Source organism: Sebastes umbrosus, chromosome 4 (genome assembly GCF_015220745.1).
Source record: "Sebastes umbrosus isolate fSebUmb1 chromosome 4, fSebUmb1.pri, whole genome shotgun sequence".
NCBI lineage: Eukaryota > Metazoa > Chordata > Actinopteri > Perciformes > Sebastidae > Sebastes > Sebastes umbrosus.
Genome location: NC_051272.1, coordinates 27,486,430 through 27,509,486, shown reverse-complemented (window position 1 = coordinate 27,509,486; position 23,057 = coordinate 27,486,430). Strand labels below are relative to the sequence as shown.

At 40.9% G+C, this 23,057-nt stretch overlaps 1 protein-coding gene across 1 annotated transcript; it reads right to left on the bottom strand.

The window, feature by feature from the left end:
- Nucleotides 1–10,974: 10,974 nt before the first annotated feature.
- On the bottom strand, nt 10,975–22,813 carry LOC119486539 (cytochrome P450 2F2-like). The gene is made up of 11 exons (XM_037766696.1): nt 22,383–22,813; nt 20,761–20,923; nt 18,880–19,032; nt 18,602–18,762; nt 17,392–17,460; nt 16,732–16,836; nt 16,432–16,573; nt 14,554–14,639; nt 12,975–13,076; nt 12,477–12,618; nt 10,975–12,114 (listed from the first exon to the last, which is right to left on the bottom strand). Exons 1-11 carry the CDS (start codon nt 22,542–22,544, stop codon nt 11,927–11,929), a joined length of 1,473 nt encoding a protein of 490 aa, XP_037622624.1. The 5' UTR covers nt 22,545–22,813; the 3' UTR covers nt 10,975–11,926.
- Nucleotides 22,814–23,057: the final 244 nt, after the last annotated feature.

Below are 23,057 nucleotides of genomic sequence, written 5' to 3'. Positions count from 1 at the left end.
CTTCGGAGCTTTTACTGGCGCAGGGTTGTCTCCCACATCACTTTTTCGCTTTAAAAAGCGATCCATTTTGTCTCACTGCATCCAAGAACGTTAGCTAGCTAACAGTGGCAAACACGTTTATCTCTACCTGATGATGTTTGGTGTTTTTACACAAGGCCTATTAAAGGAGGTTGGGTCACACTTAATCAACGCGTCTTCGGGGTACCGCACATGCGCAGTAATATCTGCTCTGCACTCGCCGAAATTGAGCCGATCGCAACGCACGACCGTAGCTCCAGTTACACTGCGCATGTGTTATACCCAATACAAGACCCGTGTCCGTCCGTGTCTCAGCCTCCTTCAATAGGCTTTGGTTTTACGGCAGCTGGCATCTTACCTCCTTTAGGTTTTACCTGTTCACTTTGCTAAATAATGATAAAAAAGTAATCTAGTACCACTGCCTCCGCGGCCCACTAGATGGCGCTCTGAGGCCCACCGGTGGGCCGCGGCCCACTGGTAGAATCTACTCTATTCACCTGTAGTGTCTTGCAAAATATATGGAATATTACAATCCATATCTTTAAAGGCCGTTTTCTCAGAATGAGTCAGAAATCTCCACTTCAGTAGCATTTACATCCACCAAACTTTCCATTTTCATTCTTATCTATAATCTGAAGGTTACTGCTGTTTGTTCATATATCATTCATAGCCTGATTTATAGAACATTTTATTCCTAAAAACATATAATATATAATATATTTTTATTGATATATTAGAGTCAAAGGTTTTTACATAGGGAACTTTGGATATGTCTTTTTATCACTCCATAAATCAGAAACAAAGAATTTTGATCCTGGCTGTTCAGATTCCTGTTCTGTAAATGTATGCACATTAGCACATATTTAAAAAGATAATGCCTTATTGGCATATTAAACATAACATTTCAGAAAACGGGTAATAAAGAATGTCTTAATGTAAGTAATCAACTGGAGAGGTTTCATGGTGATATCTATTAGTGGTGGTGGTATTTTTACCCTATTCACCTTATTATAATGGGGTGTCCCCATTAATGGAATGGTTTATGACATACGATGGAATAGAAAATCACTCACAGACAAAAAGCCTACACTTGCTCTCTGTACCTTTCACTTGTACAGCATGGTCAACCATCATGCCTTGTGGTCTGCCAGAGAAGTCAGCAGCTTTGTTGACCAGGGCTTCTTTGAAGGCCTGCAGCCCGTTGATGACGACCGCTGTTCTGCCCTCATCAGAGAGTCCCCTTCTTTGACTAGACAGACAGATAACTCTTCACACACTGCAGACAATAAATGGAGGCTTTATTTTGCACCACCGTTATTATTGCCAGCATGACAAAGGAGTAAAACTGAAATGAAAAAGGATATAAAGGAAACAATGAGTAGTGCATCACACATAAAAAACATGGTTTAAATTAGCCATCCACACAAAATATAAACATAGATATAAATATGGACATCTTATAAAAGCAGTACTCACAGACAATGCTTCTAAAAGGGATTCCAAAAGAAGATGGATGTAAATACTGACTAGATAGGTTCAAAATGTGCTTCTACTCAGGAATGCAAGGAAAAACAAAGATGGCGGCTAGGGTCAAAGATCAAAGGTCACAGGTCACAGGTCAACAGATAAAGCCTGTCGTAAAATAAACAGCACCCCCTAGTGGCTGCAGAAATTAACTGAAAGTTCCTTTCCTCAGGCCAGAACAACCGCAGGCCTGTGACCAATGAAAAGGCTAGCGTTTGGCCAGCTGATGACAGAGACACAATAGATTAGAACTACTGGGAGTTAGGTGATTGACCTTTGTTTAGTGCAATCATCAGCCAATGTAAAGAGTTATTATATAAGTAAATATTAGTAGGAGTAGCAGTAGCAGTGGAATGAGAGACCTTATTTTTAAGCACATATTACAGATATATCCACTTTGAAAGATAATTCTCAACTAACACACCTCCTCTGGATTTAAATGCTGTTAAAGAATGGAGTGTATGATGACAGAATAAGTCACCCTAGATGAATGTCTTGGGTCATTCTGGGTAAAGAGGGGTGTCTCATTACCCTGTCTGGGTTTCTTTCATAACAATAACCCTCTAGCTGTACATTATTCCGCTTATTACATGGCTACTTACTTAAGAAATCAATAACTTGACACAAAAATGTTCCCCCAGAGTCCGACATCAGAACTGCGCTCATTGTAACGGTCTGCTATGCATAGCAACAGTCCGCTATACATAGCAACGGTCTGCTATAAAGAAATAACGAGTATTCAACACAGCCGTGTAATGACATTATTTAACTTTACCCTCTCCAGATCTGCAATAGGGCTCTCCAGATTGAGTTGCAACACATTTCCAAAGAAGGGGATGGGTCGAGGGCCTGGAGGGAAATCTTTGGCCCTGTGACTTTACAAGCAAACACAACCTTTGCACAGTCATGTGGCCTGCAGTTTTGTTGACCTAAAGGTAATGCACCAGTAGATAAGTGAATGCCAATGACGCAACAGATAAAACAACTTAAATTGTAGAGACGTGCCAAATGTTCCTCACTGATCCTCAGTCCTGTCTGATGCGATGAACCTTCTATGATAGATTTACCTTCTTAATACCCAGAGTATAAAGGAGGGATTACATAACGCATGTAGCAGCCTGTGTTGGGAACACCTCGGAATGCTTTCCAACATGTCTCTGGCTCCATAACCGTGGTCACACACTGGATTTGCCCTTTACTTTTGGAGTTTCAATAAACTTACTTTGCACTAAAGATATGCACGTCTCTAGTCATAAATGCACTTTTTTCTGTAAACATTAAACTGAAGATATTGTAGGACAATAAACAGTCCATATGCTAATGTGTTCTTCACTCTCAAGCTAAAGAATTTTCAGCTAAATGTTCTGCTCTGGCAAATAGGACATCTATTACAATCCCACTGAGCTAGACAGGTTTAACACAGACACAAAACGACTACAGAGAGAAATAAAACAACAACAAAGTGACACAAAGAGAAACAAAATGACTACAGAGAGAAACAAAACGACCACAAAGAGGAAAGATAGAAAACTGACCTTCAGGGTTGAAGGAACTGGCCTTCTACCTCCGAGAGGTCAAGGCCCAGTTACGTGCTGGTTAATCTTGTGTGACAAAGAGATTTTCCAAACAGACGGGTTAAAGCATAATAATACAATTTATTCCGAACAATCAATGTTGCATAAGTAAAATAAAAGAGTTTACAGATATCTGGATCCAACCTACGTGTCCCTGACAACATACAGTGCATGGGTCAGTTCGCGAAGTCTGAACCCCGAGCTATCCCTGATCCAGCGTTTTTATGGTTTACACAATATCAATAGTCATGAGCTTATGGCACGTGATGTTTTTGCTGCATATCTTCTTCTTTGTTTCTCCTTCTGACTCCTTTCTCTCCTTGACCTTGCAAAAAGAACAGAGCATGCCATCCTCCCTGTCCTCGCAAACACTTTACACACAACAAATCCAACAATCAGGTTATTGTAGGTCATTGTAAGCACTTTTGTACATAATAAATCCAACAGACCCTCTTTTGAACTTAACTAAGTTCACCTACAGATAATGTTACATACAGATATATTTATTATAAGCATAGATAATGTTACGTACAGATGTATTAATTATAAGCATCATCACACAACCTCTTCAGGATCAACATCTTCACTATCCCCCACCATTTCCAGGAGACCCTGTCTCTCCGCTTGGAACATGGCCATCTGATAAGAAGGAGGTGCATCCGGATGCTTTCGTTGCACAGCAGAAATAATCACGCGCTCAGTGAGGTGGCGAATACATGGAATACAGCAACAACCGCATAATACTAAGCATGCACACACAGCAAGGATTGAGGAGAATAGAGATACCACCATGGACTTCCATTTCCCAAAGGTACGGTCTAACCAGTCGTTAATGGGGCTGTTGATACCTGAGTCATCGTGCATGGATTCAGACAGCGTCCGGAGCCCCTCTAGCGCCTTAGTTACAGTCCCGTCCGGCGCTGTATTGTTAGGGATGAAAATACAACATGAGTCTTGGAACATTGAGCATACACCGCCTTTCTCTGCCAGCAGCATATCTAATGCCATTCTATTTTGGATCACCATCAGTGACGTAGGAGCCATTTGTTCAGCTAGTCCGGCAATTGCATCACGGGTTAGATTAGTCAAACGGAGAACATTATAGTGGATGTAGTTAATGCGGTCAACATTTTTGTTAGGAGTGATAGGGATCAGAGCACTTATTATAGGTATGTTTTCAAAACCTGCAGCTATTTGGTCAGCTAGTTTATATTCATTAGGGAAGCTACCTCACTACATCATTCTTTATAATCTTGGTTTAGCCTTCCCCCCCTTGTAGCCCACACCTTCCACCCTGCTTCTGAGTGAAAGCATTGTCTATTGTTAAAGAGTTACTTGTGATTAGCCAGTTTTAGCAGAGTGCAGAGGCGAGGATGATAAGTAATGTATCTAAACTAGTACAGTCTGTGCTTTCCCAGGTTATTCTTTATCCTTTTATCATGAATAACTAAAATGGTAACTGAAAACACGAAAATACATGAATTGCATTAAGATAGTAATATGAAATGAACGAGGACAAGAGAGGTAAACACAAATGCTACAGCAAACGCTACTAGCAGTTTGTCGTACTGCATGATGCTTCTAGTTTGTTTTCCTGCGCGCAACTGAAAAACTTTTATCTGGGTGATCCTATTTTATACTGGTTTGGGAAAGGAAGTGAAATTTCTCTCTGGTGGATTCTCCCCACCCCTGGTTTCTCTTTTTTATCTATTTTTATCTATTTTTGTCTATTTTTGTCTATTTTAGCATTTATTCTAAGCAACAATTTTTAATACAATGTGATATATAATGTTTTTCAAAAACCACCTAGATGAGTCCACCTAAACAACCATGTTAGCCTGATTTAACTGTAAATACAGGCAAGACCTTGTAACCTTCTTTCCCTTATGTGTATCTCATCACAGTCACAGTTTATACAGTATATGAAAAATAAAAAATTATACGTGACCCTCTTTTCACGTAGCCTGGGCTCCTTGTGGGGCTGCCTCCTCTGCTTCAGGTCCTGTCCTGCTGCTGGAGCACTGTGTTAGGTGCCACCAGTTGAGTCCTTTTCCTGCAAGCTGCACAGCTGTTGCAGTTCTGGCCAGAACCTTGTGTGGGCCTGTCCAACGTGGCTCCGACCACTTCCTCTTTAACACCTTCAACCAAAGGTGTTCCGGGGGTCCAGGGTCAGGTCCTGGAACGTCCTCTGTGACAGGGGTGACAGGTTTGTCACCTGTATAGGAGAGAGCTGACACAAGAGCATTAACCTTCAAATAGTATGGTCTGTAACCGAGGTCAGGAAGGGGAGAGGGGTTTTGGGACGGCCCTGGGAAAGGTCGGCCACACGTAAGCTCAAATGGTGTGAGTCCTGTTGACCGATTGACCGAGGCTCTGATGCCTATCAATGCAATGGGCAGGGCTTCAGTCCAAGGGAGCCCAGTCGTGCGAACGATTTTTAGCAGTTTTAACTTAATGGTCTGATTAGCACGTTCAACTTTTCCTTGCGATTCTGGGTGGTACACAGTGCCAAATTTGTGTTGTAGTCCCAGAGCCTTTTCAACAGATTGCAGGTCTTTATTTTTGAAATGTGAACCATTATCTGACCTGATCAATTTAGGAAACCCATGTTTCGGAATGTACTCATTCACCAGACATTTAATGACTGATTTTGCGTCCTCTTTTCCCGTAGGGTAGGCCTCAACCCAACGTGAAAATGCGTCCACAATTACTAGGAGGAATCTTTTCCCCCCAGCCCTTACTCCCATATCTGTGAAATCAATAAAGATTTCCTGTCCCGGGGCAGTGGGAGAAGGATGTTTTCCTGCCCTAGGAGTGATGGTAGGTCTGATGTTACATGTACTACATACGTCACACTTAGTCAAGAAGTCAGTTATAGTAGCATGTTTCCGGGGAATCCACCAGTGGCGGAGATCTCGTAACATCTGTTTGTGGCTTTTATGGTCAAGTCCATGAGTCTGAGTCAATATTGAGGACATCCAACAGGGGGGCATAACTATTTGATCTCCATTATACCATATACCATCAAACTGTTCTATAGCTCCCTTATCTTCCCAGATGGTTCGTTCTGCTGCTGTGGCAGATTCTTGAGCTTGTATAATGGAGAAATCAGTTATCTCAGAACCGAGATCTGCTGTGGTCATGACCATCATAGTAGGTAAATACCCTGCCGCCTTTTTAGCGGCTGCATCAGCTGCTTCGTTTCCTATACTCTCTAAGTCAGTGCCCTGACTGTGTCCTTTCACTTTGATCACAGCTACCCTCTGTGGTAACTGGATTGCTTCCAACAACTCTTTCATCAACTCCTCATGAGCCATAGGTTTATTCTGACTAGTCTTAAAACCCGCTTGCACCCAGCCAGACATATCTCTGTGAATTGCATTGCACACATACGCAGAGTCTGTGAAAATATTCACTGCCTTCCCTTCCGCTAACCGCAGAGCACAAACTACAGCCGTAAGTTCTGCTGCCTGAGCAGATTGTTTCCCATCAAGAGGTAACACATTATATGTCAGCCTTTGGCCTTCATATGTAAATGAGAACATGTCCTGTAAATGATCTGCTAAGGGCAGGCAAAAGAAGGTGTTAGCCAAATCTATACATGTGAAAGATGTATGGGCTGGGGTGAGCATCGAGAGAGCAGAGTGGGGGTTCGGTACTGGAGAACAGGAGTCAAAACCAGCTCATTGATGGCTCTTAAATCATGAGCCATTCTGTATGAGCCGGAGGGTTTGATTACTGGCAAAATGGGAGTGTTCCACTGAGAGTAAGATTTTCTTAATACTCCCGCCTTTATCAGTCCTTCAATCGTAGGGGAGATACCCTGGGCTGCTTCCACTTTATGCTTATACTGAGGTCTCCAGATAGGGCAGTAAGTCTTCATCTCGAAAGTTACCGGTTCCATGCTGCACCTGCCAACATCAAAGGGGCCCGTAGACCACAGTGAGGAAGGGAGAGTTGCCAACATGGAAGTGGCTCCTTCACCATCTAACATCTCCCTACCGTGGTGGCGTGTTAGTAACTCATGTTTGCAAATACCTGACACTGCATTGTAAAAGGAGAGTCTATATATGTTAGAGGATGGTGAGATTGAAACCCCCAAAAGGGAAGTGGGAACCCAGTCTGTCAGAGCGACTGCTGCTTTAACCATGGGGCCTAAGTCTTTAGCCTGATGTTTTGGAGCTATGGCTAGGGACACATGGGGAACAGCTTCTTCTGACATGCGATACCATTGTTCTTGTGCTGGGGTTAATTTTACTGCGGCTGCTACTCCTGCTGGTGCTATATAAACATCTCTTACTCCTATCCCCCAGGTTGTATCTAACAGGTTCTGTTGGAACTCATCTTGATACATAAGATCATTATTTCTGTCATAATTCAGAGTGCAGTGGGGAGGATCGGGAACAGGGAGGTAAGGGTGTAGAGCCCTAATCCATGGTTGCCACATGTTGTAAAAGTCAATCAGAGGGTTTCTGTCGGCTAGCAGGGCCCAATATATGTCTGCACAGGGTGGTGGGGCATCAGGTGAGGTATCAGGACTCAACATGCACATGCGATCAGCACTGGAGGGCGAGGAGCACACCATTTCTTCTCCTCCGGGGAAACTCACTATCACAGCTTCTGGTGAACAATGTACAGAAGCCCCCAGTGCTGCCAAAACATCTCTTCCCAGGAGATCACGTGGACAATCAGGTGCATACAAAAAGGGGTGCTCCATCACCTGTCTCCCAAGCCGGACAGGAAGGGGAACAGTAAAAGGCAGTCTTTGTTCAGTGCCGGAAAATCCCAAAACGGAAACATAGTGAGAGGAAAGGGAACACATAGGTTCAGCTAAGGTGGAGTAACGTGCTCCCGTATCCACCATGAACCATCTTCGCTTTCCGTTCACTGTCAACTGGAGACAGGGCTCTGCCAGCCCCTGGCCCTCCATCTCCGTCGGGCACCCCTATGGGAACATTCCTGGTGTATATGGACCAGGTGGAGGTCCCTGCGCAGAGTACCCGCTGTATGCCTGCATTGGAGCTAGCTGTTGGTTTGGTGGAGTCTGTATTGTTGGCTGATATGACTGCTGTGGAGGCCCTCTCATCTGCTGTTGTTGTTTCTGAGGACAGTCACGTGCCCAGTGATCCGGGTTTCCGCAGATGTTACAACTGCCTCCTCTTGGTTGGGCATACCTCCTCCCCCTGCCTCCTCCTCCTCTCCCTCTGCCTCTATTCCGACCTTCATGATAAGGGGGCTGCTGATATGGGGCAGCTTGGTAAGGAACATGATACTGGGGTTGATACATAGCCTGTGACTGGCCCTGCAGTGGATAAGGATTCTGTGGCGGGGCTGGAGCTGGTGTTACAATTTGAGCCATCTGGGTATCTTTTTCTTTCCCTCCCTTTTTCTTATCTGTCGCACGAGTCCGTGCATCTGCCAACTGTAATTTAGTCAACTGAGCTACCATCTCTTTTAATGACTCATTTTCCTCTTCCTCCTCCTTGGTTTCTGCATCCTGATGATGGCAGAAATGTGTTTCCCATCTTGATGATTTTGCCCCTGCCATATCTGGATTCTCTTGCATCTTTCTCTTAACTCCTTCCGGAGCATGTTTTAACAGAGCTATTCTGAACAGAGACTGCTGTGATTCTTTATCTGGGTTCACCCCCGTAGCCCCCGCCCACTCTGTCTTTGCTCTTTCTATGAACATGCGTCCACTCTCCCCGTTCTTAATCTTAAACACCAAGCTGTGGAGCTTACCCGCTGGTATGGGATACTTTTGTCTAATAGCATTACCGAAGGAGGTAGCGTAGGGGTTAAAGTTCCAAAGTACCACCTAACACTTGAAACAATGGTGCCATAACTTCGTTTGTATAATCACTGTCCTGTGGGGTTGGTACCGGACCAGGGGTAGGAGGAGGATAAGGAGGGGGGTTGGGATGTGGGCCAGGTGGGTACTGCTGATGGAGGGACATGTAATGTGGCGGCTGGCTAGTATGTGGGTTTGGTGGTGGGGGTGCGCTAGGACTGGGTGAGGGATTCACTAGTGGTTTTGCTTCAGCGGTTTTTGCGTGGGTGGCTTTCGTCTGGCTGCCTAAGGCTGATAGTGCAGCCATCTGTATCACATTATATTTTACCAATTTACTTGCCAACTCGTCTTCTTTCTTCCTCAATTTCCCCCTTACAAACATATGTCCCTTTTCTTTGTCTTGTCTTGCTTGCAGCAGCTTTCTATGAACCACCTGTATTAATGCTCTCATCACTGGCATCTCACCGTGGCTGGAAAATGCCCTTCCTTCACTGTCATGTTATACCACTCATCTAGGTCTTGAGTCTCTTTATTTCTAGTCTTGGGATCAAATGTACAGATTACATTGGTCTTAACTTTAGCCCATTGCTGTCCAAATGATAAACGGGGAGGCCCACAGCCACCCCGTTCCTCACAGTCTTTGTCACATTCTCCGTCCATTCTGTCCAGTACTATTTCACACAGGTTTATTCAGTTTATGACAGTAACTAGATTCAGAGTAAATGGGTCGCTATGCCCCTCGCTGTGATCCTACCAACATAAGCTTCTACTGGACACTTTGATGTTCCAGCGATGTTGGCCCAGTATCAACAGTAAGTTTTAATTTTCCTCTGAATACTAGTTATTAATGTACACTCATACAGTTTTTATTACTAAAAGGGCAGCTTTCCTCCTCTTAGTCTTTACCAAAAGGGCAGCTTGCTCCCCTAAATTTCAAAAGGGCAGCTTTCCTCCTCTTAGTCTTTACCAAAAGGGCAGCTTGCTCCCCTAAATTTCAAAAGGGCAGCTTTCCTCCTCTTAGTCTTTACCAAAAGGGCAACTTGCTCCCCTAAATTTCAAAAGGGCAGCTTTCCTCCTCTTAGTCTTTACCAAAAGGGCAGCTTGCTCCCCTAAATTTTCAAAAGAAAGTCTTTACTTCTGCAACATTTATCATTACAAAGGAGATTCAGCACAACAAGAGAGATAATTTAGAGTAAGCCAATATGCAGAGTTCGATACAACAGGTTCTGCTTACCTTAAGATTTCAAGGCCCTTTCTCTCTCTCGCCGGTCTGTCCGTCCTTTGGACACGCTTCTCAATGCCGAAGATCACGTCGGGGTCACCAATTGAAGGAACTGGCCTTCTACCTCCGAGAGGTCAAGGCCCAGTTACGTGCTGGTTAATCTTGTGTGACAAAGAGATTTTCCAAACAGACGGGTTAAAGCATAATAATACAATTTATTCCGAACAATCAATGTTGCATAAGTAAAATAAAAGAGTTTACAGATATCTGGATCCAACCTACGTGTCCCTGACAACATACAGTGCATGGGTCAGTTCGCGAAGTCTGAACCCCGAGCTATCCCTGATCCAGCGTTTTTATGGTTTACACAATATCAATAGTCATGAGCTTATGGCACGTGATGTTTTTGCTGCATATCTTCTTCTTTGTTTCTCCTTCTGACTCCTTTCTCTCCTTGACCTTGCAAAAAGAACAGAGCATGCCATCCTCCCTGTCCTCGCAAACACTTCACACACAACAAATCCAACAATCAGGTTATTGTAGGTCATTGTAAGCACTTTTGTACATAATAAATCCAACACTCTCCTTGACCTTACAAAAAGAACAGAGCATGCAGTTCCCGCGTGCCTCCCTGTCCCTGTCCTCGCAAACACTTCATGCACAACAAATCCAACAATCAGGTTATTGCAGGTCATTGTAAGCACTTTTGTACATAATAAATCCAACAGGGTTCAAAAATACAATATATGTTTAATAGTTTAAAATGTACTGAATTACTTCCATTTGACACAACTGTGCTACAATATGCAATCCATTAGAACAGCCCCATAGTAAAACCACAATTATGGAGTTTGTATTTTATCTTTGTTCTTTATTTATTAATGCAAAACAACAACGTTTGTATGGTTTTCATTGACACTGTGACAGAGAGGTGTGATTCTACTCTATGGTTATTTTTAGTATGGTCATTCACAGTCACTCCATAATGCAATTGTGCTGTATTTATTTATTATATTTACTTTTGCCAACAGAGACACAATGGGAAGACTGCTAAGATGTTAATTTTGCAGTTTATATTTTTAACTGCATATCATTAAAAAAATGCTATAGCAAGAAATGTTACACACCAGACTAAAAACATGACAATTGGGCCAAATGGCCTCAATCATATTAATCCCAAATAAATCAATTACATATCAAAGCAGTAAGTATAGCAAAGCATGTCATAAGTGGTAAGTATACATATCAAAGCCTGTCATAGAATCAACAAGTTCTCCAAATTAAAACAACAAAATACATTGTTTGTCCACGCCCCCTACAACATCTCATAGTAGTGTTTTCTGATCTGACGCATGACATCATTTGTCTGTTCCTTCCAAAACCATTACAAATCACTATTGAAAATTAAATCTGTTCTATGATGTCACAACACTATGTTTAAGGTTTGGTTAGATTTAGGCACAAAAACAACTTGGTTAGGTTTAGGGAATCATCATGGTTTGGGTTAAAATAAATACTTTGTTACGGTTAGGGGACCTTCGTTGTCATGGTTACAGTAGTGAACACGTTATGGAATACACAAGTTTGTAAGTATATGGCTGAGTACAAAATCGCTCACTAGTCCATTATATAGTGAGTTCGCCAGAGCTGTCCAAATGTATTGTGAAAAATATCATACCCTATGGTCAGCGTTGCTGATAGCATTGTTGTGTATGAGATGTATGTTTTATTGATTGCTACAGCTGGTTGTTGTCTGTTGCCTATTGACAGGTCAAAATATCATTTAACATTCTGGGCTTACTGCATTTCCCTGAGTTGGACATTCATGCGATAAGGTTTGGGAGTCAAAGTGATCCCATAGACTGGAGAATAGTCTGGTTCTCCTGCATCCTCTGGCCAGATGAACTTAAACTTCCTCAGCAGCGTCACCATGATGAGGAAGAGCTCCATACGAGCCAGACCCTCTCCGAGACACATACGAGGACCTGAGACATAAAAAAAAAGACCTCAAAGTCATCTACAACACTTTGATTAAACCCACCCTATGTGTATCATTTCTGTCATATTGATTGTCTATGTTGTAATTTTATTATGTTGTTTATTCTGTACACATCTATGGCACGTCCGTCTGTCCTGGGAGAGAAATCCCTCCTCAGTGGCTCTTCCTGGGGTTTCTTCCATTTTTTTCCCAGTTAAAGGGTTTTTTTTCAGTGGGTTTTCCCTTATTCGATGCGAGGGTCCAAGAACAGATGGTGTCATATGCTGTACAGATTGTAAAGCCCCCTGAGGCATATTTGGGAGATTGGGCTGTGTGAATAAAATTGACTTGGCTTGAATTGACTCATACCTGCAGAGAAAGGCATGAAGGCCTCCGGTTTAACAAACTCTCCCTGGCCGTTGAGGAAGTTTTCAGGGGTGAATTCATTGGGGTATTTCCATTGTCCCTCCTCATTCAGCACTGAGGTCATGTTAGGGATGATCATTGTACCCTGAGGAGAAAATTAAACAAAAGAGGAAAGAGCAGAGAGGAAAGCAGAAAACATTTGTCAGAGGTTAATATTTACTTAAGCTACCAAAGTATGGTAATGTTCCATTATTTAAGTATGGTACAAACAGTTCGTTAATCTGTTTGGAAAATCTGTAACCTACATTGAAAGAGACTGTTTTCTTACACTCAGTCAAATCAAATGTGAATTAGATTTGCAGAAAAGACCCATTTCCTGCAGAGGTTACCACACTTTGCCACCACAATCTGGTGTGCTGATACAGTACAGTGAGCTTTCATTCCACATTTCACTATACTGTCACTATTATCAAAAACTTTTTAAGACCAGCTGCTTCTTACCCTGGGAATGGAATATCCCATGAGCTCTGTGTCTTTAGTCGTAGAATGGAAGACGCTGAGTGGCACAATGTTGGCTACCCTCTGAACTTCATGTATCACAGCCTGGATGAAGAGAGATTTAAACATTTTCTCATGCTTTATCTGACTTGGGGCAGAAGAAAAACAATGCAGGCTCTCAGAAGCTCAGCCACAAAAAAGCAGACCAATAACCTTGCAATATGGGAACCTACCTGCAATATGCTGACAACCCGGCAAAAAAGATGAATGTGGTTCAAAAGAAGTGATTACAATTAATCTACCCCAAGGATCCCAACGTAAACAGATTATCTCACCAGATCTATTGTTTGATTTTAACACTTTTGCAAATTTACCCCTACCTTTAGCAATATGAGGAATCAATATATATATATACGCAGGGTCTAAAAATTAGCACCCGCCACCTTCCAAATGCAGGTAAATTGTTGGCAGTGGCGGATAAAATTGTCAGGCAGGGAAAACCCTAGGGATGGGCATAGAGAACTCTAGTTGTCCGATTCCTTGGCATGTCATTCCTCTGTGTGTATCGATTCCTCATATTGATGCTTTCCGACAGTAATGCATGCACAATGACGCATACGCATGCTGTATCATGTTTCAGTTTGTTTGGGACTTGAGACACAGCAGAGAGAAAAAACAAAAGCGCTCAAAAGCATGGCCCTACTACTAAACCTGAGGGGCACACCCTATTTCTTTCCCTGATAATGCGACACTGAGAACTACAAATCTGTGTTGAAATCGGCAGGAAGACAGTTAGTAACGTTACCTGTTAGCAGCCGGTAGGCAGCACAGTCCTGCTTAGTTAAATAGTGGAGCTACTAACGTTAATTGAGGTGCCATTGAGTTATTATTATGAGGTGTTCAAACTCTGATCTGTAAAATTACCATTGGGTGAAGGTAAATTACAACGTTATCATGATGTGTTCAAATGTAACCTCGTAAAATTAAGTTTTTGTCGAGAAAATTGATTAAATCCAGGTGTTCGAAGGAGACTTTTTCACAGCAATATAAAATATATATTAGAGAGAGAATTATGACCTGTTTAACTTCCTAACAATAGCTCTAAGCAGCTTAGAATACATAATTAAAACTACTGATGCCAATTTTTTTTTAATTTAAATAATCATAATCTTTTGAATTGTGTGTTTTTATGCAAATAACCACTATAGATGACAATAACAAAGTACAGTACAGTACTGTGCATGGTACCCTCCCAACCCCGAAAAATAGGGCTCCCCGGAAGCTACGGTGTAATTCGAACACTGTAATTTATAATGCATATGTTTTTATGTAAACTATATTGAACATTGAATGACATCGGATCTAAAATGTTATTTCTTCATTTAGCACATAGAGTTCAAAAGTGGCAGATGAAATTTCTGACTGGCAGACAAAAAGAAATTACTAACCAGCCACAGTGGCAGGAAGTGAAAAAAGTTCATTTCAGACCGTGTATATACGTATAAATGCTACTCAGCTCAGACCCATGTGTACACCTGAAATAAAAGTGAAATTATTAAGAGAAATCTGTCTGATGATTTACCTGCATGTAAGGCATGTTGTGTCTGTCATCAAAACTGGCCTGATCCTTCCCTTCCAATACCATGTCTATCTCCTGCTGACAACGCTCTGAGAGATACAGCAGAGATAATAATTCTCGAATATAATAGAAAAGTTAGGACAATGACACAATGAACTACATGACTGTGTAGTATGGCCTGTATGCAGGGGTGAAAGTTCAAATTACATTTACTCTCGTTGCTGTAACAAAAACGTTTTTCTTTATACTTTAATCAGTAATTTTACTTTTACTTAAGTATTTTTTATCTCAAGTATTGTACTTTGCTACAATTCAATTTGCTTCCGTTACAGAGTAAAGACAAAAGTCACATGAAAAAGTTCTGATAAATTGTGTGAGAACGGAATGCCAAAAGCAGCTGCAACAGAGAAGAAGGCGAAGCTGCTGGTGTGTCTGCGACCGCAGGAGGGCTGAGCACATCTGGGAAAGATACATGTTCTATATGTAAACGTTCACTGGCCAAGTGTGAGGGGGTGTGAGGGCTGCAGTCGCACCTGTGCCAGACCCAGTAGTTTGTGAACAATACAAAAGCTGCATAACATTGTGATAAAGTTAAGGATGGCGTCATTATGGGTTATGGTTAAGATTAGCAATTTTGTACTTCAGCATAGATATACCTCCATATAGTTCCATAAATTGAGCAAACGACCAAAGGGAACCCCTTGTCTGGTTTGTGGGTTCTCTGCAAGTGTCTGTACAGATACAGTTTTTTTTTTATGTTCTTCACGCAACCCATACCAAAATAAACTTTTTTTGATATGGTTCCCTTAAATTTTGACCACAAAATGCACTGGGCAGGACATTTGACGATTGAAAAATAAACTTTTCACTACTCTGGGTGACAAACTATAGAATGGTTTGACAACATATCTTTAGTCTTTCTGCACTTTTTCTTGTTATTTACCGGCTGACATATACAGCGATTCCCATATATCTTCAATGACTTAATGATCAACCAAAGATGGTTTCCTATGAGAAAGAAACTTGACTCAAAAAGACCAACAGAGTGAACCCAATCTTTCCGAAGAAAAAGATCTAGCTGACCACATTACCATTTTCACACAGGTAGTTAGCAGCTAGCTAGGCGGCTGGAGGATAACGAAGGGATCACTCTTTCGCAGCAGACATTTTGACTCGTAATAGCAGCAAAAGCTCAGGTGTTACTAATAACAATTATAAATGTGCACTCAGTAGAGTGCACACTTCCTCCAGTTGTGTCTCCCTCTCTCCTCCCAAACAAAAAAAAATTTGAATCTCACTCAAATGTCCTTCTAGGCTCCCTTACAGTTAAGATGGCGGCAAAGATAAAAAAAAAAGAAAAAGAAAACAGGGATTTTACTGATGGGTCGGTCGCGGACGATTTGTTAGCTAGATGCAATTCAGCCATAATTAATTTCATTGTTAACCTGTCACCATCACCTGTGCTTTCCTACTGTGACATAGCAAAAGAGGCTTATGTTGGAAAGCCTATGCCACATTGCTGGAAAGGAGACCGTAGGTGATTGTTGAACCTTAGATGCAGGAGGAGCAATGCAGGTTTTATCCTGTGCAAGGACCAGCTGTTTGGTCTTGCAAGAAACCTGGAAGGGTAATGAGTACTCATTCAATCTACCAGATTGCTGCAAAAAGTCAAGGTGTTTTCTTGGTTGGTGCACGTTGTCACTGAAAGGCCTTTTTCACAGCAGACATTTTGACATGTCTTACATGAAAAATGCCTTTTCTGTTTATGACTTTCACAGAGACAAAAATTGAAGAATGAAGAGATGAAAAGTGTACGATAAAAAGACAACGGTAGAACTATGGAGCCGATGGCAGAAAAGAAATTAACATGTGCAGGCATACCTTGTATGTGTGGGTAGGTCATAAGGTAGAGGAAAGCAGTAAGCAGGGTGTTGGAGGTAGTGTCAGTCGCAGCAAAGTGAAGATTTAGAGCGTAAAAACACAGTTGGTCTTCCGAAAAGGAAGAACCATCATCATCTGTCACCTGTTGTTTTAAGACATTAAAAGCAATTATACCTTACTAATACCCACAAATACACACTATGGGGTATGAAAACTACCACATACACTTGTGCACATACGTTTACTAAAGATATACTTTGGTAGTACATAGTGAGCTGACTCTGACACACACTCACACACCTTATCCAGTCGATCCAGATAGCAGTCAACAAAGTCTCGTGGATTTCCAGGGACTCTGGTCTGCTTGTGCTCGTTCAACAAAGAAAGCGCAAGTTTCTGACAAGTCTGAAAAAAAAAACATTCAAGTCAAATAATTACTGTTCTTATTTTTTCACTGACAAAATGATTATGTTTTGGTTGTCACTGTATATGTGCGTGAGGTCAGAGAAAAAAAATCATTCGTATTTTTCTCTTTCATGTTTAAACCTCAATTATTATTTTTTTCACTTAAGATTTTTTTCAGTCAATCAATCAAAATATGTCCATATATCTATGTGATTATCATAAAGTTGGCATGTCTGTAAAGGGGAGACTTGTGGGTACTCATAAAACCCATTTTCATTCACATATCTTGAGGTCAGAGGTCAAGGGATCCCTTTGAAAATGGACTTGACAGTTTTTCCCTCGCAAAAATGTTGCACTAGTTTGGAGCGTTATTTAGCCTCTTTTGTGAATAGTATGACAAGGTTTTTTTAGTTTCATATGATACCAGTATCTTCACTCTAGCTTTAAAACTGAGCCCACTACAACCTAAAAATCGTAATGCGTTAAAGAAATTAGTGGCATTAAAATTTGACAGCCTTAAAAGATTTACAATCAATCATGGTCCAATTAACATACCTCAGCATTCTTAAAGGCCTTTTGGAAGGGCAGCGGCAGGCTGCGAATCATGGGAAAGGCGTCATACACCTGTAAAAAAAGATCATCATTTGTTCATTTAAATCCATACACAGATTCTGCTTCCTGACATGAATTGCTCTGATTTTTATCTTCACAGATTTTACTTGAGTGGAAATTAGGAGGTAAGTAAAGTAAGTGTTGGAGATATGTTCATTTCCAAGCTAAGATTCTGTGTTTAGTTAGAAAACAACACAATGTCACCACGTCTGTGAGAAAAGGTGAGGAAGTTTATGAAGAAATACGAATGAGTAGATGGATGGATGGACAATCCACAGTTAGGACGCAGATGCAAAGTTTATTCTGACCTGTATAACAATATAATAAGGCTGTACTGAATAGTATGAAGCTTCATGCATTATGCTGACATTCAAATTCGAAATCAACATAGCATTTTTTCTTTCCTTTTTTTAATTGTTCCCAGTGAGGAGAGGGCACTATACGGACAGCCTTAAGATTCCAGTAGTGACGGTGTAGGATAATTTCCGACTCCTGTAATCCAAACATCTTCAAATACTTCAGAGCGTTATAAAGTTCAAAAGTCTAAATTTATGTAATCATTTCCCAAATCCACAACATATCTTTATCTAATGAAATATTCCGCTTCAATCCGTATTTGTTGGCGATTAGCCTTTTAAAAACAGCATTTTCACTAAAATATGACAACAGACATTCAAAGCTTCATTCGAAAACCTCAATAGAAGCTTTGAATGTAAAAGAAAATGCTATTTGGTAGAGCCCTACAATATAGCAGTATTTTTAGTTTGGCTCTGGGCAATTTTAGATTTGAGATGTGTATTAGGTTTAGGAAAGACTGCATTACATTTTCAAATCTAATGCAGGGATGTCAATGTCAACATGTTTCAGCAAGTTCAAATGTTAATTTGTCGTTAAGAACAAATACCCGCAAAACTAATAACATTCCCATCAGCCTCAGTTGTAAGTTTTTCTGGTGCCAATTAACAATTATAGCATGCTAATATGCTAAGACGGTGAACACAGTAAACATTATACAACATCAGCATGTTAACATGACGAAGTTAGCTCAAAGCACAACTGAGCTTAAGTACAGCTTCACAGTGCCGCTAGATTAGCTGTAGTCTTGATGATATTTCTGAGGCAAGTTTGAAGGCAGAAACAAGTTTTGACTCACCATAGCCCATGGTCCATTGGCTATCTTGCCGTTCTCTGTAAAGCATTCAATAATCACTCTGATGAACTCATCAACATACTCGTAGCGTCTACCAAACAGAACCTGGCAGATGATGTTGGAGGCCGCATTATGAAACATATGTTGAGGACTCATGGATTTGCCTGTAAAAGACAGAAACTAGAAATTTAGAGCTTTCGGATACACCTAAACGCTCGACTCAAAACACACACCATCCACTGATAGGGAAACAAAGCAGTCAAACATAACATTTTACATACCAATGCTCTTCTCCAGTGTATCAATGGTGTATTTTAGCTCTCCATGAATCCTCTCCTCCATGGAATTCTTCCCCAGACCAAAGTTCCTCAAGGTCATCAGAGCAAAGCGACGATGCGCCTTCCAACTAGTGCCATAATCTACCAGAATCGCTCCTACAACAGGTGTAGTGGCACAAAGAGCACACAGAATGAGTTTAAAATAAAAATGTCTCAAGATCCTTGTCCAATGTGATCATTGCTGTTCTATATCAGAGCTCATCTACTTTCTCGACTATTTCATTATTTACTCTCCACAGTACTTTAATATATCTTCTTCATTTACTTTTAAACCTGAGAAATGCTTCTGTATTAGGGGGTCGATTCAAGTCAACAAGATTCAAATCAGTAAGATTTATTCATAGTCATTGCCATAGATTCAAAGATTCTGGCTCACTTGAGGCAAAAAAAGCTCACGAGTTCACACGCAATCTTGTGAGAATTGCTACCATGGGGGAAACGGTATTGCCAAATCTCTACCGCACACATTTGTACCATTGCACGCTATATAGCGTCATATCACCCAACCCTATAACAAACATGACAAATGTAGGCATTTAAAAGAAAAGACAAGCTCCGTTCTATCTTTTGTAGCAAGAGCGCCGCTACGTTGCAGTAATCTAGCAGGGGTTCCCAAACTTTTCCTTGCAAACGCCTTAACATGGCATTAGCTTATAGCTGGGACCTCCCTTTTGCAAGATGTCTTTAAAGAACAACTGACAATAGTACAGCAAATGTTAAAATAAATAATAATTTATTAATGCAATAATAATTACATTTCTATTTCAAATCTTTAATCATTAGATTCAATATTTCTGTTTTCCATTATAAGCATTTTGTCAGTTTAGTTTAACAACATTTAACAACATTATGTATGTGTCTGTGTCTTCTCAATAGGTCTTTTCAAAAACGTATCCATTTTTGTGTGTAAGCACTAGCTAGCTAGATGCTAGCAACTAAGCTAGGTAGTTACATTTCAGGAACAGCTTCGTGGTAGGTGCAGACCGTTACACGTCAACACTGACAGCTTATGACGTGACGAATGATGTTTCAGAAAGATGGGTATGGCAAATAATATTCAGATTTTATATATTATTATTATATATTATAATATATACTGTATATATATTTTGCATATATATATATATATTTTTAACCAAAAGTGTTGACCGTCTGGCCATCCACCGCTGGAGGCCTATCAACTCTGTTATGTATGCAATGACGTCACTCCCCCATGGCGGCTCGCTAGCTAGATAGCTAAGTAGGAAGGTAAGTAGAAATTATGAAAATAAATTTGTCATATCTGTGGTTTTAACAACTTTTTAAAATCAGATTTTATGCAAGGTGGTTTTTCTAATATATTTGGGCACTACCAGTATGCCATATGCAAGTTTCATGTCCACTTTAACAAGATATATAGTAATACTGGTAACTGTCCCATCCCAACATACATCAGAAAATAAGGCAATAAGCCCCTTTTAGGGGAAAATAATCCTGTGTCTCTCGTAGACGGCAACAGAGTAAACAGACGAATTTGAAACATGTTCCCAAACTTCTGCTTTAAACAAACCGGTAATAGAAATAACGCTATGCCAAAGAATTGCTGTGTAGTTGGTTGCAACAACAATAAATCCAAAAACGCTGATCTCTGATTTGTTCCCCTGCCATGCCTTTTTCCGAAGTACCCGTATGCGCCGATCTGATATGTACTTTATATGTAGAGGAAAAGACACATCGCTGACATGTAGTAGGCTACTCTGTATGTCTGATTACTTTTATTTTTTTTTAAATCAGCCAAGTTTGATAATACACTCTTTGCCCTTTGACATATCACGTCTGTTCTACCTTTCCCCTGGACGATGTTACTGACAAACAGGTCTTGGGGTCTTCCAGCAAAATCAATGCCCCTGGTCACCAAGACCTCCTTCATGGCCTTCATCCCATTGATGACTACAGTTGGATTGGAACCAAGATACAAACTGTAGACATTTCCATAAGACTTCTTCAGCTGGGAGAGAACAAGATAACATGTCAGTGTTTGAAATGCATACAGTATATCATATAACTCCAGATGGATATTACTCTTTAAAGGGGCAATTCACTAAAATCCCAAACACATATTTACCCATTTAGTTCAGTCCTTACATGGGAAATTTGGCTTGCAGCGTGGCAAAAACCGACACACAAGAGCAGACTCATTCGTCAGTAAAACAGATTAAGAAAAATAAATGTCATTTAGAGAGAGTAACACAAAATAATAATAAAAACACTAAGAAATACTACATAAAAACTATTTAGTCAAAACTAATTAAACAGGAAAAAACAGCTAATAAGAATAAGTAAAAAAAAAAAAAAAAAAAAAACTGTGACAACTATTGGTGGAGTTCAAATTAGGTGATTTCATTGCACATAGTAAAAATTCATGTTTGAGTCTATTGCACCTGCCTTGGGGAGTCTATACCTCCGCCCTGAATGAAGCAGCTCTAACAAGACACAGCTTGTGTGTGTGTGTGTGCTCGGTCCTATTCCTTTCTCTGTTTACATGTTGCCACTTGGTACATTAATCAAATAGTGACAAATTACTAAAACTAAACTACAGTTATCCAACTTACAATTCTGTATGTTTTGCTACTGTTTTTGTTGTAAGTGTGTGTGTCCAATTTTTCCGTTTGTAATGCATTCTATGTAGTTTATCTCACTTTTATTATTTTTTGTGTGCTTTGCTAATGTTGCTCATTGCTGTTTGTATTGCATGTACAGCCCTTTGAGGCATGCTTTGTGATATGATAATTGGCTATGATAAAATTTGACTTGACATGTAGCCATCTATACTTTTGGTAATGATTGCCCAGCATTGAGATAATAGCTAATACTTATACCACCACATCCAGACTTCTGGGGTGGAGTTCTGTTTGCAGTGCTGACATTGTTTGTGTAAAGGGCGGTTGCTGTTTTTATAATAGATTTGTTTTATGCAACGAGCACTGCAAAACTATCCCCTTTCACCAACATTGTATTGAGATTTCCTCACAAGTATTGTATAGTGTATTATTTAGACAGCGCCCTTATTTGTATGTATCGCCTGTACCACTGGCTGGCTATAGTCCAAGGGCACAGGCAGTCAACTCTGTACAGACAATGACAGTGTGTTACATAATCACATGAAAACAAGTGTAGCCTGTGTTGAGTCCCATTTACCCTAGAAACATTATACAGTGCAAAGATTTTAGTGGCTTTCATATGTTTCTATTTTACACTTACAGCCAATAGGTTTCATTCATAGTCTAAAAGTGCAGTGGAACCGCAACTCTCGAAACTATTACTATCAGGAAAAGCAGCACAGTGGCCACGAGTGAAAGTATTGAACCATTTTACACACATTCTAAGTACTAATTATAGTAATTACATCAATGCAATAAACATTTAAGGCAATGGAAGAGCAACACTCATTTTAGCGCTTTTCTTACCCTCTCAAAGTCCTTCAGAGGGTTGTCTCCGGTCAGGTGCAAAATGTTCCCCAGTATCGGAAGGACAGGGGGTCCTGGTGGGAAGTTCTTGGGCCTCCGGGATTTGAGTAGCTGGATGATGAAGATAATGCAGAGCAATAGCAGGATGATTGACCCAAACATGGTGGAATGGACTGAACTGAAGAGGCAAGATGATTGACTTGTTTTAAAAGTGTAGCTCAGCTCTTAAAAAGTGTTGCTCCAACAGCAGAAAGCTCCTTTATATGTCCGCGGAGCGAGACTTGCTGACAGACCAACCAGAGAAGAGGCTTCCAGCAGAGCAGCAGAGGGCGGCCCGCTCTGAATGTTGGCGGACACTTTGAAAGGATTTCCCACCAATCAGCAGCGTAGCTTCGGGCGGTGGGTCGCTCCTCTGGGCGGTGCTGAGCTCCAGGAGGAGCCCCTCACCAATCAGGAGCCGGAGGTCTGAAGCAGCGTCACCATTTCACAGTTTAAGAGCAGCGTGTCTCTTCATTGGAGCTACTACATCTCCTGAACAGAGAAAGAAGAAGTCATGGCAAGAATCCTAGCCAACATCTTCCCTCCATCCAAGAAAATGATAATTAAATTAAATAAACAGTGTGTTAATTTAATCTGGGGTACAACCAGGGAAGTAACTAAAAGAGAACTAATGTT